Source organism: Tripterygium wilfordii, chromosome 6 (assembly GCF_013401445.1).
Source record: "Tripterygium wilfordii isolate XIE 37 chromosome 6, ASM1340144v1, whole genome shotgun sequence".
In the NCBI taxonomy this organism is placed as follows: domain Eukaryota; kingdom Viridiplantae; phylum Streptophyta; class Magnoliopsida; order Celastrales; family Celastraceae; genus Tripterygium; species Tripterygium wilfordii.
In genome coordinates, this window is record NC_052237.1 from 11,060,294 (window position 1) to 11,078,327 (window position 18,034).

Below are 18,034 nucleotides of genomic sequence, written 5' to 3' on the forward strand. Positions count from 1 at the left end.
TTTATCTTTTGGTGATCAAAAGTATAATGGGTTAATACAATTTTTGCATACCGAAAGATAGTTAGTGTTTCAATTTACACACTATTGTTTAAAATGTTTCAATTTGATCACCTAATGATAAAATTATTTTAACTTGATCTTTCGGGTAGATTTTCTCATTTTTGGGTAGTCAAACTGCACATATGGCACGTTGACTGTTCAAATATTGATTGCCACATGTGCAATTTGACTACCTCAAAGTGGAAAAATATGTCCGAGAAATAATTTTATCGTTGGATGACGAAATTGAAACATTTTAAATAATGTGTAAATTGAAACACTTATTATCTTTGGATATACAAAAGTGATATTAACCTAAGGATAATTAACCCTAAAAAATAATATATTTACCATTTAGGGCTTTGGTTGAATTGGAAAAATGAAGAATCGAGTATTGTTAAGGGAAGGGATTACCGGACAAAAAAAAAAAAGGAAGGGATTATCTTTATTCATCCTTATTTGGTTGAATTGTTAGTTTTCACTGTTTCTATCGTCGCTAAGATATGGATTAAGGTTCTAATTCATGTTTCTGCGGATTACTGGGAACTTCTGCTAAAAGAAACGAAGAGAAGGTGTTAAATATTTTGCTAAATTAATCTTGATTTTTCAAAATTATTTTTCAGGCTTTAATAGCTTTGTTTCACTTTGACGATGCAGATTTCAGTTCGGTCAGATTTAGCTTCAGTGGAGAAGGGGATTCTTGTGATAAATCAGCTCTGACACTGTTTTATACAGATTTGACTTCACTTGGGATAAAAATGTTCAACAACATCGGTGACGATCTGCCCGGCGATTCAGCCGGTGAGGGAGGCGGGAACCGTCCTCTTGGAAATTTCCAGTTGACTCGGCAGCCGTCGATCTATTCTCTGACCTTCGAGGAATTCCAGAACACGATGGGCGGCTGCCTTGGCAATGACTTTGGGTCGATGAACATGGACGAGCTACTGAAGAAGATCTGGACAGCGGAGGAAACACAGTCGATGACCATGACGTCCACCTCCAGTGCAGGACAAGACGGTCAGCAACTCCAGCGCCAAGGCTCCCTCACTCTGCCGCGAACGCTGAGCCAGAAGGCCGTCGATGAGGTATGGAGAGATATAGCCAAGGATTGTGGTGTCGGAAAAGATGGAAATGCGGCTGTAGGAGCGAATTACCCGCAGAGGCAGCAGACTCTGGGAGAGACGACTTTGGAGGAGTTTCTGGTGAGAGCTGGGGTTGTCAGGGAAGATATTCAAATGGGCGGTAAGGTTGGTAGTGGTGTATTTTTTGGGGATTTGTCGCGCACAGTGAATGAGAATTCTGAATATGGAATCGCATTACAACAGATGGGTAGGGGTACAGGATTAACGGGCAATCGGACATCAGAGAGTAATAATAATGGTAGTAGTAGTAACAATCAGGTTTCCATGCAGTCTTCAAATTTGCCTTTGAATGTGCATGGAGTTAGATTAAATCAAAATCAGCTGTCTGAGGCTCAAGTGTCGCATCAGCAGCAGCCACAGAAACCTCAAATATTTCCCAAGCAGCCAGCAGTTGGTGGTTACATGACACAGATGCATATTGAGAGTGGTTTGGCTAGTCCTGGAATAAGGGGAGGGATTGTGGGGTTAGGGGATCAGGGGATGAACGGTACTGGACTCCAGGGTGGAGGTATGGGGAGGATGATGGGCTTAGGGGTTGGGGTTGGGGTTGGGGCTCTTTCTTCTCCTTCAAACCAGCTGTCTTCGGATGTGGTTGGGAAGAGTAATGATGATTCGTCTTCGGTTTCACCGGTTCCTTATGTGTTTAATGGAGGTTTAAGGGGGAGGAGAAGAAATGGGGATGTGGAGAAGGTAATTGAAAGGAGACAGAAGAGAATGATAAAGAACAGAGAGTCAGCTGCAAGGTCACGGGCTCGTAAGCAGGTGCATATATGCATAGATATGGCATTGGATTTCATTGTTCGTTTCTTGTTTTTTCCCCTGGTCTATTGTGCGTATACCAGTAAATAATTGATAGTTCCTTGTGATTGAGGATGTTATAATCGACAAAATAAACGTCAATAACTTGAAAACGGAAAGAATGTGTGTATGACCATCTACTAGCGGTGTATTCAAACTTCATGATTGTTCCCTGCTGCTGATATATTTGTATGAGATTACCATTATAGCTAACTGCAATCGTGTCCCGTGCTGCTGCTGGATAAGAAATGCAATAGGAGGTTAAGTTCACTGCTGGCATGCATGAACTTTATCTTCTTGACATCAATTTCATGACGCTTGAGATTTTCATATGGATGTAGACACATCTTTTAGTGCAGCAAAAAAGTGGGGCTGGGGGATGAGGAAAGAATTATAATGTTGTATTCTTATTTGTGTTTCCATTTCAAGAGAAGCGTCTGCAAGAAAGAGAGAGAGTTCATTATGTTGTCATGCAATTAACTTTCGCTAGCATATTTGATCCTACTATTTTTAACAACTATTTGAATTTTGTTCTGATGCATTTATAAAATCGTGAAAGATCATGTCGCAGAATGGTAATTTGTTAGCAATCTGACATGAGATGAAAGATTTGAGAAGGGAAGTCATGTGAAGTTATATGGATCCAGTTTATCATGAGGTAATGGAAAAAATTATTAGGGAATATAAAGTCTAGTTGATGTTGTGAACCTACAAATTCAACTTCAGAACATGGTCGACGTGAAGTTTGAGTAAACAATTTATTTTGATGAGTATATGGAAATTTTTGTTTTGATAAGTGGAATAGTTTTCCCTAAAGTTTCTTTGTGGGCCATTCAGGCTTACACCATGGAATTGGAAGCTGAAATTGCCAAGTTAAAAGAAGAGAACCAAGAATTACAGAAGAAACAGGTATATTTCAGTTGTAGTACACCGAATTCCCTTCAATTCATTTTCCTATTGCAAACGTTCACTGATTGCACTTTTGTACAGGCAAGCATCATGGAAATGCAGAAACATCAGGTATTACATTTCTTTCCTCTTGGGATCTTATTGACAGTTTGACACTGACTAATAGTTTATTATGATAAGCTCACTTCTGCATCTGTTCTGGTTTTATGTTTATCCATATGTTGACCTACTACTCCACATTCACACACAAATACAGAGGGGGGAACATCTTAGTGGAACAAAGACTTTGGAAGATTTTATGCTCATAACAAAGTTATTCTAAGGTCTTCCTCAAATAGTATTAATGCCTCCTTAAAAGGTCTTCCTCCAATAGTATTAATCTCTGGACTCAACACGAGTTTGAGCTAAAGTAGAATAAATTAAAGTATATTAATAATGCTTGGGACTGATCGGAGAAAATAAGAAGTAAAAGAATGGCGGTGGTAATTCTTCTGAGAATAGTAGGTGTAGTATGAGTTATGGCCTCCTTTTTCGCTTCTCACATTTTATTTTCAAGTTGGTAGTGATGCCAATATTATTCCATGTCAAATTTGCTTATCTGAAGTATGGAAAAAGATGATGTTGATATAGTTGCTGCCCTCGCTGAATAGAAACAATTTTGACTTTTGGAATAATACCAGCCAGATGGAAAAGTTACATGTTCTTTTTAGTTTCAAGTTTATGGGGTTTAACTAGTTAAAAATTGGAAGTTTCTTGGAAAATTTGTGCTGAGAGGACTTGTATATGGCTCTTCTTTAATAGTAGATGTGGACAAGTATTGTGAAACAAAAAACATCACACTTATGTCAACATAATCATTCGAGCTTTTATTCCAAAAGTTTAGGGTCGGCTACATGAGTCATGAGAAAATCAACAGAATCTTTGTTTTCACCATTCATTTTTATCTAGTATCATACAAACGAACATGTGGGTCAGTGGTAAAGTTGCATGGGTGCACCCTAGAGGCCACATGTTCAATTCCTAGGAACAATCTCTCCATATATTATCATATGAAGGTAAGGTCCGCATGACTTTTGTTTCCCGACCCTACCCCATGCATCTTGCATGTCCCCGACCTCATAGTTCATACTTTCATCAACTCTTATTATATTCATATATTTTCTTATTACTTTAAGCCATGTCTTTTGCTCTCCGACCCTACTCAGTGCGGGAACCTTGTGCACGAGTTATTTAGTATCATACATTCATCAACTCTTATTGAATCCATATTTTTTTACTACTTTAAGTCATGTCTTACGCTTGGATAGACTTAGTCAATGAATGTCAGTAAGGTCAACCACCTCATATGGTAGTTCTCTTATAATCAGGTCTGGTCTTGCTTAATTTTCCATTCTAGTATTTACAGACATAATTGGAATTTCATTGAATACTTTTATGATTTGATAACAACTGGGTTCTTTGGATTTTCTTGTGCTTCATGATGTTGCAGGTCATGGAGATGATGAATGTGCAGCAGGTAGGTAAGAAACGGTGCTTGAGACGGACACAGAGTGGACCATGGTGAAGTTTCTATGGTTTCAAGATTATGCGTGGTAGGTTGATGTGCATATGTTAGACAATCATGTGTTCATTGTAGATTTAAGATGAGAGTTTTAGATTACGAGCATTAGATTACCTCAACGTGTGTGGGTTCATCCACTTCACTATCAGTATCCAACAAGCGATCTAAATCATCATGCTTCCTGAAACTTGGTGATTTTGCCTTATTAAGTGGAGATATGTTGCCTGGAATGTTCTAAATTAGATACTTTTGAGGAAGTAAGCTTATCATTGCTTCCAACAGATGCAACTTGAAGTAAAGAAGGAAGCTCTCCATCTTCCCTTGCATTCTCTGGCTCATTGATCCGAGTATCTGATTTTCGATCCATTTGACATCTATAGGTTCCTGAACTTGCTACCGTATCAATGAAGGGCAAAGATGAAGAAGACCCACTAGTTACAAGACCTGCAGCTGACCAACCATGTAAATTGCATAAAGGAGAATGCAAAGCCCATGGAACACTTCCATAATTCAGAGGCAGCCATTTAAGCTTCAAAAGAGAATCAAGCCGTTTCATGTGCTTTGCATTTTCTGTGATTGCTCAGATGCTGGTGCTTTGCCAGAAGACGTTGAACATATGATCTCAATGTTGCACCACTGCAATCTAGGACATCTTTCACTGTTTCTAGAAATCGAACATATGATCTCAATGCTGCACCAGTGCAATGCCACCACGATGTCACATGATCACCTGCATCTATGGCCAGGATATGAACATTAAATGTTTTAAGTTTACCTGGGCCTATTATGTATTTTGTTTCAGTTATGCACCTCCATTTCCAGCTCCTAGTAGTGTCATTCCAGTGATCAGCTTTTGGATGTACATTAAGCTATGTTGTTATTTTGTCAGTTGGTAGATTGTCTTGTTACAGTGAGAGTGAGGTAGATGCAACCACTCAGAGATGACCTATTTAATTATCTCTTCGGACACAGGACATAAAAAAATCTTGTTCGAATAAGCTAGCGCAATTATTTCTAAAAGGTTTGCGCTAGATCTTGATCCAACCAACCCGTTGTGTGGCATTGGGTTGGTTAGATATCAAAGCATGGGCATTAGGTTGATTTAAAACAGAAGTGAATGAAAAAAAAAAACAACATGGTGGGGCAAGACTTTAAATTTCCCTGTCAAATCCAGACAAAGAAACTGATACGAAAATCCAACAATGTTCCCTTCCCTTCACTTCACTGGAGGTGGATTCGGTTCTATGATGATGAATTGAAAGCTTAACGTCCCAAGTAGGTTTGTAATTTTTGTAAATTGAAAATTTCCTAAAACCAGCTCAACACGACTTGGACACTTGAACCTCCTAATTCTAAATTCTAAAAATTCATCACAAAAAGTAAGCTAAGCTACCAGAGATGCTGACATCTGGATACCAGTTGAACAGGTTGGCAGTGTTGGAAGAAAAAACATGAAAGTGGCTGCAGGAGCTGCGTGCACGTACATTCTGATTCTGTAGTGAGCTGAGCCCAAGTGTCATCTGCTCTTAACTGCGACTTTTGGCCTCTCGCAGACTGTCAGGTCGAGCCGTTGTCGATGTCCGAACTCTTCTAAAAAGAAAACTGTGTGGGTCTTAGTTCTAGAACGTATAATACTTTATCGAATTGTTTACATTGAATTTACGTGAAAGATCACGAGTATTTGATTTATAACAACATCAGGTACAATTAATAATTAACTAACCATCTTATATGTTGTGTTAATTACTCTGTTTGGCTGTCATGACTCATGATTTTAATTACTCGCATGCTGTCATGTTGCCTTCTCCGGCACTGAATTGGATTATTATTCGACACAATTAAGAAGGGAAGGCAGCATGCCAAATCACGTCATGTCGGATATATTGATTAAAATTCAAATTCTCGTGAATTCATTGCCATAACTATTAAGTTTCCAATACCAACAATTCAGTAAAAACTAGATAAATTGTTAAAAAAAAAAAAAAACTCTTATGCGTTAATTTTATATTTTGAGGGGAAAAAATTTTAAAAAAGTAAACAATGTTCCATATTTTAATATTTTGAGGGGAAATATTAAATTGCTTGCCAACTTACTTCCATGAGCAATAATTTTTCTTGGGAAAAGGGAAATGAGGAGTCTTTCGCAGGATCACATGCATGATTCATAGCTTCAGGGCAGGCTTCCACGACTTACTGTCTTGGCAGCAGAAAAGCTATTGAAATCCATGAATCCAAGTCATGTCATCCAAACAGTAGATCCTCAGTTCACCAGCATCTGCGCCACCTTTTCTGGGATAAGAAAGACAAAGTCATTGCTGTATGTATGTAATGTAATAATTCACTTAAATAAAGATATGGTAGTTGCAATTTTTAATTGACAATTTAAAAACTGTTTTCTTTTCAAATGGCGACCTAGACAAGAAAAGTTATATATATGGATTAGCACCCCGAAGACTTTGTAATTCCATGATAACAAAATAAAATTGTGTAGACTAATAAAATCTCTTTATAAATTGAAATAAGCTTACAAACACCTAAACAAAAAGTTTGGTGTTAGATGTATATGAACATCCCCTAACATATTTTTTTTTTTGATGCCTAGGAGGGGGAATACCCAAAAAAACACAATACTACTCAATTACTCTCAAGACCCGTCTAGGCCAAGATACCCCAATGATATCGTCCCTGATCAACTCCACCATATCACTAGGAGGACTCCAAATAACACGGACCCCTTGATCATAATCAAGAGCCCTAGTCGCTAAAAAATCCGCACAACGATTCCGCTCTCTATATATGTGGCAAACTCGAACCTCCCAATTCTTACGCAAGAAGAAATAACATTCATCAATCAGATTCGACAAACCGAGATTAGGAGCTATCGCACCTTGCAACCACGAAGCAACAAGAAGAGAATCCGTCTCAAGGACAACACGTCTAAAACCTTCCTCCCAAGCAATTTTCAAGCCTTGGAGCACTGCCCAAAGTTCAGCAACAGCAACACCACATATCCCAATATTTATCATAAAGCCCATCTGCCACCTTCCCCTAAAATCTCTAATCAAACCTCCCCCTCCAGCCTGCCCATTTCGCCCTTTGCAACAACCATCTGTATTCAAAGTAGCCCACTCAGTAGGTGGAGGGCTCCATCCCACAAGCTTCAATTCTTTATTCCCCCTGCTCCCATGCACTTGAGACTGAAAACTAAAGGACCTCAATACCTCTTCATGATACCTCTTAACTCGCTCAAGTTTAACTGCCAAAGGAGGACAGCTACCACGAAAAATCCTCTCATTTCGCCACATCCATATCCAACGCACTGTAATAGCAAAAAGAGCAGCCCAACTATTTGAGTCATCATAATTAAGCTTCCCACTCAAATTATGGACTATCCATGCCTGAGTATGCATCTCCTTTTGAATATTAATCTCACAACTAGGAAGCAACTTTTCCCACACACAAACAGCCAACGGACAATGTCTTAGGACATGATTAACATCTTCAATTGAGCCCGGACAATACGAGCAGTGGGGATTACTCGTGAAAGATCGTCTAAACCTCTCCTTATTACACATAATTCGCTGTAAATTTACTTGCCAAAGGAAAACACGCATACATTGCGGAACTTCAACTCTCCAAATTAATCTCCAAGCACCATTATATGGTTGAGTTCTACACCCAGCAGCCGCATAATAGGCACTAGACACCGAGAAGTACCCACTGCTAGACAAACTCCAAAAAGTCTTATCCAAGCATGCTTCATCCATCCTTAAAATAAAAGCTGCTAATTGGAGTTTGATTGGATGAGGGAGCAACTTGTCCAGCTCTTCCCACTTCCAGCCAACATTACCTGTCCAATAACTCTCCACAGTCCTATACTTGTCCACCAGGCCAATCTCTTGAACACACAAATTAATTAATGGAACGTCTCCAAGCCAAATATCTAACCAAAACAGAGTTTGCTTCCCATTTCTAACAAGCTTCTTCATTCCTTGATTTAAGATAGGAGTCGCAGAAACTAACCCACGCCATAAGTTTGAAGACCTTTGTTTCACCTCAAACTTGGAAACACAAGCTTCTCGCTTCATGTACTTACTAGAGACAACCTGGGCCCACAAACTTTCCTTCTCATGAATAAGACGCCACCCCAACTTTGCCATTAAAGCTTGATTCATTTGTTGCATTCTCCTGATTCCCAACCCCCCAGCCTCAATTGGTTTAGTAATCTGCTCCCAATTCACTAGATGGACTTGACGCTTGTCCTCATTACCTCCCCATAGAAACCTACGAACTATCTTCTCAATATGTAAACACAACTCTTTTGGTAATAATGCAGTTTGCATAACATACATCGGAATTGTCGTCAAAACTGACTTCGCTAAAGTAATACGACCAGCCAGCGAAAGGTACTTAGTCTTCCACCCTTCCAATCTAGTCGAGACACGGTCTACCACAAACTGATAATCTCGAGTGCTCACACGGCCATGGATCGAAGGAGTACCCAGGTACCGACCCAAATTATCAGTTAAAGGAATCCCAGACATACGAGATAATTCAAGGGCTAAACCTCTATCAACATTCTTAGAAACAAACATGGTAGACTTCTGAAAGCTTACTCGTTGTCCTGAGCTTGCACAAAAACACTCAAGACAATTTAAGATATTTTTCATTTGATCAACAGTTGCCTCGGCAAATAAAACCATATCATCCGCAAAGAACAGATGAGATAAAGCAGGACCATGGCTAGCAAGTGTAATCGCTTTCCAATCTCCCATAGAAACCGCCTTATTAATAAGATGACCCAACCTCTCAACACACAACACAAATAAATAGGGAGAGATAGCATCACCCTGGCGAACACCTCGACTCGGATGAAACCAATCCATTAGCTGACCATTCCAAGCAATCGACATTCGGGAAGAGGTGACACAGCTCATTATGTTTCGAACCCAAGCCTCAGAGAGACCCACCTCCTTCAAAGTATCTTGGATAAAATCCCATGATAAGCGGTCATAGGCCTTTTCAAGATCAATCTTCACTGCCATAAACCCCTTACCAGTGGACTTTTTCCCCATTGAATGGAGAACTTCTTGATAGACAATAATATTATCTGTTATTTGTCTCCCAGGAACAAAACTGCTTTGATTAGGAGCAACAATATGAGGAAGAATTTTTTTCAAACGATTGGTCATCACTTTTGTAATCATCTTATACCCCACATTACACAAACTAATTGGCCGAAATTGGCTAGCAAATTCAGGCGCACTAACCTTTGGAATAAGCACCAACAATGTATCATTAATACCTGGGGGCAGACACCCAGTCTCAAAAAAATGAATAACAAACTTGCACAAACTGTCACCAACAATAGGCCACATCCTCTGATAAAATCCTGCATGAAATCCATCCGGACCAGGAGCTTTGAAGGGAGCCATATCGAACAAAGCTTGTTTAATTTCATCACACGAGAAGTCCCCATTTATAAACAAATTGTGAGTTTCATTTAAGACAGGGAAGCTCCCACGTAATGCCAGTGACATGTCACAACTACCATCATCTTGAAAAAGAGCTTGAAAATAATCGGTCACCATTCTTTGGACCACACACGGATCAGAAACCCAAGTATTATCCACCTCATTTTTCAAGGCCCCAACACGGTTCCTACTACGTCTAATTAAAGTAGAAGCATGATAGAACTTTGTGTTTCTATCCCCCCACTTAATCCAATCCTCTCTAGATTTTTGGTACCATAACAACTCCTCTTGGTGCAGAACAACATCAAGATCCCTTCGTAGATTCACCTCTAGTCGATGCAGACGCCCTGAAAATCTACTAGCTTGTCACCTTTGTATCCCTTCAATCCGAGCCCATAATCGTTTCTTCCTCCTAAAAATACATCCAAAAGAGTTCCTATTCCATTCTTGTAACAGGCCAGCCACACGCAAAGAGTTATCCATGAAAGAACTATCATGATGCCAGCCTTCTTGAACCACCTGGCGCATGCCCGGATGAGTTAACCATGCTGACTGAAATCTAAACAGATTAGAATGATTAACTCTATTAGTTCTCTCAAACCTAACCAGAAGTGGGGAGTGGTCCGATTGGTGTCTTGGGAGATGAACAATAGAAGCACCCGAGAATTTAACCTATATTAGTGTGGTAGTGGGCCCCCTCGTAATGAGAATTTTGAGCGAATTCTCAAAATACTTGCGAAATTTGGGATTAGCATAAGACCATAATGTGTTAATTCTCAGTTTAATTGCCTTTACTAAGCGTATTTTTCTTATGGGAAACTCGATAAATAGGGGATAAGGGGACTTAAATTCTTTTTATTGAAATTACCTGAAATTCATTAAATCTCAGCCATCGATCGTATCTACTGGCTAAGATTTAATAACAATTCATCATAAGATATTCAAACTAGTTGTTTTCTAATCTTTGGGCTTGACCTAGAGGAATTTGAGCATACCAGAAGATCAAGAAATTAATTCCTTACTTATGCCCCGGATAAGGTTTTGAAAATAGTTGATAATTCCCTTTTCACTATACTAATAAGAACTTAAGAAAGCGATGGATATCATTGTTTGGATTGAAGAAATGACTTCCCAACTTAACAATGCCCCCTCCTACTATTAGTGAAATAGTGAAAGAGAAATTCAATACATGTGGCAGAATCATATTTGCCAATGACCCTTCATATTGATATGTGGAAGAGAAGGGAAGGGAAGAGGGACAATAGAAGGGAAAGAGCGAAGTAATTAAAGTTGAGAGTAGAGTAGTTTAATAGAAGAGAAGAGGGAAGAGTACGCATAGTTTTTTTTCATCGTTAGATGAAATGAATGGTTGGGATTAAAAAGATTTCAAATAATTTCATCAGAGTGAGAGAACAAACAACTCAAGATAATGCATGCATAAGAGGTAAATTTCAAATTGTAGAACATGATTAGTGTTTTTTCCCCCCTGACTAGACATTTACAGGAATTTCAATCTGTTGAACGTTAAAAGAGTTTCTTCAGCTTTGAAGTTTTTCAAATATAAAAAGTTCTGCTGCCTTTCCTCCAGTCCACAATCTTTTTCTCTCTAAATAATCATTAATTTGCTTTTACTGACCTTAATAGCCAAATTTACTTTTATTTCTCAAAAAGGCCAAAAACAAAGCATCATTTCATTTATTCTGTCCAAAATTTGTCTTCAATGTGAAGACAACGGATATTCAAAAAATAATTAACAGAAAGTCGTTGCTGCCCCCACGCATGGAAGGGGACAGTACGCCGTAACCCACGGACCCAAATGTCTTTTCACATTCAGTCAAATTTTCCAGACGGTCAAGGTAATCATGAAGACGACCTTAAAAGGAGCAAACCCCAACACACACATGCACTAACAGAAGAAAAACCAATTATAACTAAAACCTTTTACTAATTAAATTATCCAAAGTCCCTCTGCTCTATTTTTAGTTTTCAGTTTTACCCCCTCAATTTGGTTATTATTACCATAAGCACCAAACCCGCCATCGACGAGGATTCTCTTTAATACCAGCTAAGCAAATCTTACTCTTGACGAGTGAGATGTGAAGAAGATTTGACAATGCCGGAGCTAGGGTTTGACGATAACAGCTCGGGGAGATCATCGGCATCTAGAGCTCGCGATGCCAGTCCTGACTCTGTCATCTTCACTCTCGACTCTAACTTCTTCTCCTCTGCTTCTGCCAGCGTCGATCGCGACTCTTTTGCCTCCGAGATCTCTCTGGTATCTTCAATTAACTCTAGGCGATACATGTATACACATACATTTTGATTAAATACAGAACAGGAAATTTGACCCTCTGCTTACTGGCTTATATAAATTGGCGTGCATTGACTATTGGATTGTGTTTGTGTATGCTTTGAGTTTAGAATCTATTGCGGATATGCATGGATGATTATGTGTATATCGTGAATTTCTGTATCTAGTCTAAGTAAAAGTTGTTTTGTTGATTCTTTGAATGAGCTCATGATCGAACTGGTATTTTCTGGTCAGAGTAGGAAATGATGAGAGGATCTAGTGTTTATGGAGTGTTTGATTTAATGCTCCAGTAAGCGAAATGAATACGACAGTCCGAATCTGGACAAAACTAGGCGTAGAAATTTGAAATTGTAGTTGTTGTTTAAGCGAATGATTTGATGCAGCATTTGGCAGCACATGATGTTGATCAGCACGAGAGTTCCAGTGGTCCAGATCCAGATCCACAAAAAGCAATACACAGCCGTCTCTCCCGAAAAGGTGATAAAGCGAAAGGTACAGTTAGAATCACTCGTGGTAAAGTGACAAAGAGTTCATACAGAGAAATTACGTCAACAGTTGAGATTCAATCACCGCCTAACTCACTGTTTCCTTCAATCGTACGCAGTTCGAAAAGAAAACAACAACGAAACTGCAGCTGTAGAAGACAATAACATAGACCTCGATTCGGCTAGAAACTCTTTTTCAATTGCTCTGAAAGGTACCGAATATTCCTATTGAAAACAAAGCCAGGCGGAATTCCTGTAATTCCAGCTTTATCGAATAGAAACTCTTTAACTCTAGTCGCTTTTTTATGTAGAGTGTCAGGAACGAAGATCCAGATCTGAAGCGCATTTGAAGAAGCTAGACAGACGAAGACCTGCTTCTCTAGATCTCAACAATGTTACAGCCTCTTCACCGCGATTGGGAGGAATGAAAAAGAGTTCCATTTCTTCTCACAAGTCTGGTACGTTTCCAAGCCCAGGGACACCAAATTATCGGCACGCTGGTGTAGGAATGCAAAAAGGCTGGAGCTCGGAGAGAGTGCCATTGCATACAAATGGTAACAGAAGGCAGGTGGGTGCTGCCATGTTGCCCCTGAATAATGGGAGGACATTGCCGTCAAAATGGGAAGATGCTGAGAGATGGATATTTAGTCCTGTTTCAGGAGACAGCGTTGTAAGACAGCCACTCCAGGCTACTCAAAGGAGGCCAAAGTCAAAGAGCGGACCCCTTGGCGCCCCTGGTGTTGCATATTATTCAATGTATTCCCCTGCCATGCCATTGTTTGAAGGGGGAAATGCAGGAAACTTCGTGGCAGATTCTCCATTTTCTGCAGGTGTAATAACTGCGGATGGATTGGCTATTCATTCTGGCAGCCATGGAGTGGCCTTTCCTATGTGCACAGAGCCTTGCATTGGCAGGTCAATTAGCATGCATGGATGCTCTGAGATGCTAGCCCAGCAATCATTCCATTCACAAGGTAAATTCCATCTCCTTGGGGCTTTAGCATTCTTAAGTTCAGTTCGATTCCCTAGTTGGGCTTTGACTTACATTACCTCGGCTGAATTGGTCCTTGAGGTTTCCAATAAAATCATTTCATGATACTGCAAATAAAAAGTGCCAGACCCCCATATTCCATGGGTTGTTTCAAATCATCAAATGATAATCGTGTTGTCACTGATGAGATGCCTATCCAGCTTCCCTATAATTACTTGCAGCATATTTTGCAGAATCTTAACCATAATTGTTCGTATTTTTCAATTTACTGTCTTAAAATGCCCATATAAAGGTTTCTTAATGGTATTGTTTTAAAATGTATCACTTCCTTTTGCTTTTCCATAACTTCGCATTACTTCTACATGATCACATTTTGCCTTGTTGCCCTATGATGGGTTTGGTAGAAGTTGATAAGTGCTATTTCTTTGATTATCAAACATTGGTACTTAGTGTATCTGATCTCTTTCGATTGGTGTTAGTTAAAAGTACAGAAGAAAGGCTCGATGGAGTCATGAATGCAGCCACTGATATTTCACGCGTTGCTTCGAGTAGGGACATGGCAACACAAATGAGCCCTGAGAGTAGCACCAATTCATCTCCCAAAAGGAGATCTTCTTTCTCCACCTCCACCCCGTCTGCACTACAGATTGTTGAAGCACAGAGTGTTCATTCCTCTAAATCAGAAGTCAGGGATGTGCAGGTTGATGAAAGGGTCACGGTGACAAGGTGGTCCAAGAAACAGAGACCTCGCATTCTGGGAAAGGGCTCAGAAATGACTGATGACTGGAGAAAGAAAGACATGGTCACCCGATCTTCATCTTGGAATATTACAGAGACAGCAAAAAGCATTTCTAAGTATGTTTCCTGTTGCTTTTATATGTTCCATCAGACTTTTGGGTTCATATTAGGGATCATGAATACTGGACTGCTTTCTAAGGTAGTAGGGCTATTGGGGTTTGTCTAATCCTTGAGAAGATACTCTCAGACCTTCATAAAACACTTTGTGATATTAAAATAAAGACAGAAATTCATTGATTTGATTTTTTTCTTAATAAAAGAATCTTCTTCTCCATTTTGGCCATATGTGTTTTCTCGAAAATATCTACCTCAAGTGATTGCAAAAGTCTTGTTTTAACGGAAGTTGTGATGTTTGTTCAGTCTGCTTGGAAATGTGGTGTAAATGGCTAGTCAAGAGCGTCATTTTCTCATTTTCTCGTTAATCACGGCACCAAATTTTCAACCTTCTTTAGGTTATTATAGCAATTAAAGCCATCTTATTTCAAGGTTTGACTGGATAATTCATTGTAGAAACAAATTTCAACCAAAAATAATATCACCTGTTTTGTCTGTTGCCAGGGTCAAGAGAGAGGAAGCTAAAATCACTGCATGGGAAAACCTTCAGAAGGCAAAAGCTGAAGCGGCGATTCGGAAACTAGAGGTTCCTTTCTCTTCTCTTCTTGCATGCTTCTCCATATATGATAAAAAGGTAAACAACACCCGTGCACAATGCTCTCGTAGTGGGCGCAGGTGGGGACATGCAATATGTATGCATACCTAAGCCCCACACATAATATGTGGAGATATTGTTTCTAGGAACTAAATATGTGATCTCTAGTTGCACCCGTGCAACTCTAGGTTCCAAAGAAATAAAATAAAAAAGAAAGTAATAAGCAGCCTGAAAATGATTAGCCATGAACTTGTGCAGCAATTGGTTCCTTCTCTATATTTTGACACCTTCCTTTCCATTTTTTCTTACCTTCGGCTTTCTCAAAGTAGATTTATTTTCTATGATGTGACAAATTTAGTTAATCAAATTTACATTATTCCCGTTTGCTGAAATGGCATATGAACAACATAATGACCTATTTTCCAATACTTATGACGGTTTCTAAAACAATAGAGTATCTTTTGCTCAACAACTACTAGTTTGTGAAGACCACTGTTCTCGTAGGAGCAGAGTATTGGACAAAAAGAGTGTTGAATAAAGTGTTGTTTAAGGAAATGCGCAAAGAAGAGGGGAATTTCATTGGTGATATAGTCCTCCAAATAAGATTCATTACGAAATTATTGACACAGACTATTTTTTAACAAACTAGATGAGTTAGCACACATGATGGCATAGCAGGGAAAAGTTCTCAATTATGGGAACTTAAAAGGAGATGTTATAAAATGTAATGCAGACTTTTGGTGTGGGAGAGAGATATTATTAGAGATACGAATGAACTAAAATAAACTATTTATAAAGTTTTATTCGCATTAACATTTATGTCTAATTAGTTCTTGGCTTAAGAAGAATTAATGAAGCTGTGAAATGGTGCCAAACTATCAATATTCCTTTTTTGAAAGAGAAATTATGAAGAGTCTTCAAGAGAAGCGCTGCCCATTTGCAAGACAAGAAGAAAGTGTCCTGTGACATAAAACTAGTAAGTTGTGACATTCCAGTGGGTCTGTGCGGTGAGTGCTGCAAGTGCTTTTTCCTGTTTTATATCGGTGAATGCCTTGTTTGAGTTTATGTGTAATCCACATGTTCCACTAGCATCATGAATGGTTGATGAGAGGCCTTTGCGTTTAACACAATTATTTTATGAATGTATATTTATGATAATTTTAGTTTCCACTGGATGCGTACGTCTTTTGCTCTGTTCTGTGTTGACTTGGCAAGGGTTGAGTCTTTGGTCAGAAAGTTCCAGCATTAACAATTATTATTGTGGGCTTTGCCTTGAATATTTCAGATGAAACTTGAAAAGAAGAGATCTTCATCAATGGATAAAATTATGACAAAGTTGAGAGCTGCTCAGAAGAAAGCACAAGAAATGAGGAGCTCAATATTAGCTAACCAGGGGCATCAAGTTACCAGAAGTTCCCAAAAGGCTGTATCATTTCGTAGAACCCGCCCAATAAGTTCCTTGAGTGGTTGCTTTACATGCCATGCTTTCTAATTTCTCGTCCTGCCATCTGTTTCCGTGCTTCAATCAACATAAATACCTGGTAACTTCTTGGGTAGTGTTAATTTCAAATTCTGTCATCTTTCCTCTTCATACCAAAAGTTGATTATTATCGTAATTAATAACATGACATGCCCTGGCATATATTTAGAGTTCAAAGAGCATAGCCGTTTCTCTAACTGTTGAACATGAAACTTACATGAAGCTCTGATGTGATAATGAATAGCAGCATGACCTGGGCTGCCAGGCAAGCATGGTTACTATCAATTATGCACATTGTTGGATAGCATTTTCAGTGCTAATCTTGGACTTGCATCCTCATTTATCTTTGCATTTGAAAATCCTTTGGAAATGGAATAATTCTCTTTTGAATTTTACAGTTTTGAGGGTTTTATTCTACTATTATGATCGTAACTTCAAGAAAATTGAACCATAGTAAAAACTTTATTAATGAAAATATGGAATTATACCTCTAGAACATCCAGAAGTTCCCTTTCAAGTGTGGTTTTATGTTTCAGTACTTATTAGTATGATCTTTGGCCAGGTTAAGCAGAATGAACTGTGGAGTCCAAGAAGATGTTAGTGTCCAGGACCAGGCAATGAAGGGTGATATCATTCCAAGGATATGCAATATTTTTTTTTTGGTAAGTAAGGATATGCAATCTTGCTAGAACATGAAGCGCAATTCTTTCATTAATATCGATCTCAGAAATGCAAGATCTTGTTGCTACGAGGTGGGAGGGTGTCAACTTATGCAAGAACTCTTGAGTAAGAATTCTTGTGCGCATATATGTTTGTAAATTAACATTTAAGGTTTTCTTATCATAGATAATTTGTATTGGAAACGATCATAACGTAAATCCAATTTGGTTTGGTGTTTCCATATAGTAGATTCTATAAGGTGGCATACGTCCTTTGCCATTCTGTGTCAAAAAATTTCCAGATTCTGGATTGCTATTTTCTTACGGTGTCCCTAATATTTGGTATTGTAGTTTGTGTTCAGCACAAATGTTGAGAAAAATTAAGAAGATGAATGATTATGTACTTAGAGAGTTGGTTTTTCAAAGTAGAGCTGCAAGATTATTTTTTTCCGTTCTTTAAAGATGGTGGAATTCTTCAACATTTGATGATGTCGAGGGTTTATTCTCAGTCGAGAAATGAATTGCACTGTGCAATTCTGATGTGTTCATATATTTTATATTTTCTCTCTTACTTTTTGCATTGTTCAACATTGTATTTCCAACTTTCTATATTGTAGAGATTTTTTTATGGAGAATCCGTTGGGTTAACAATACTAAAAATAATTCTCTAGCACTTTAACATTGTTCTTGATGAACCACTTGGGGTGAGAAGTAGAAGAAATTGCTCAAGCCGGCGTA

General features: G+C 38.8%; 2 protein-coding genes across 3 annotated transcripts; both read left to right on the forward strand.

The window, feature by feature from the left end:
* The first annotated feature begins 433 nt into the window (after positions 1 to 433).
* On the forward strand, positions 434 to 4,963 carry LOC120000450 (bZIP transcription factor 46-like). 2 transcript variants are annotated; one of them, XR_005468626.1, is made up of 6 exons: positions 434 to 611; positions 697 to 1,943; positions 2,539 to 2,637; positions 2,817 to 2,888; positions 2,970 to 2,999; positions 4,378 to 4,417. XR_005468626.1 is itself a non-coding variant. In XM_038848538.1 (6 exons), the coding sequence occupies exons 2-5, from the start codon at positions 798 to 800 to the stop codon at positions 4,450 to 4,452; spliced, it is 1,323 nt and encodes a 440-aa protein (XP_038704466.1). In that variant the 5' UTR covers positions 435 to 611; positions 697 to 797; the 3' UTR covers positions 4,453 to 4,480; positions 4,830 to 4,963. The 2 variants fall into 2 exon arrangements, 1 of the variants encoding a protein (XP_038704466.1); XM_038848538.1 differs by lacking the exon at positions 2,539 to 2,637 and adding an exon at positions 4,830 to 4,963 and having other exon boundaries at positions 435 to 611; positions 4,378 to 4,480.
* Positions 4,964 to 11,888: 6,925 nt separating this feature from the next.
* Positions 11,889 to 17,707, forward strand: LOC120000364. The gene is made up of 8 exons (XM_038848416.1): positions 11,889 to 12,198; positions 12,618 to 12,726; positions 12,839 to 12,931; positions 13,031 to 13,693; positions 14,190 to 14,565; positions 15,067 to 15,148; positions 16,443 to 16,698; positions 17,200 to 17,707. The coding sequence occupies exons 1-7, from the start codon at positions 12,037 to 12,039 to the stop codon at positions 16,647 to 16,649; spliced, it is 1,692 nt and encodes a 563-aa protein (XP_038704344.1). The 5' UTR covers positions 11,889 to 12,036; the 3' UTR covers positions 16,650 to 16,698; positions 17,200 to 17,707.
* Positions 17,708 to 18,034: the final 327 nt, after the last annotated feature.

Coding starts and splice junctions, on each gene's coding strand:
- LOC120000364 (XM_038848416.1), top strand. CDS start 12,037: ATGCCGGAGCTAGGGTTTGACGATAACAGCTCGGGGAGATCATCGGCA. Junction 12,727..12,838: donor AAAAGGTGATAAAGCGAAAG/GTACAGTTAGAA, acceptor AATCGTACGCAG/TTCGAAAAGAAAACAACAAC. Junction 14,566..15,066: donor ACAGCAAAAAGCATTTCTAA/GTATGTTTCCTG, acceptor GTCTGTTGCCAG/GGTCAAGAGAGAGGAAGCTA.
- LOC120000450 (XM_038848538.1), top strand. CDS start 798: ATGTTCAACAACATCGGTGACGATCTGCCCGGCGATTCAGCCGGTGAG. Junction 2,889..2,969: donor AAGAATTACAGAAGAAACAG/GTATATTTCAGT, acceptor ACTTTTGTACAG/GCAAGCATCATGGAAATGCA. Junction 3,000..4,377: donor TGGAAATGCAGAAACATCAG/GTATTACATTTC, acceptor ATGATGTTGCAG/GTCATGGAGATGATGAATGT.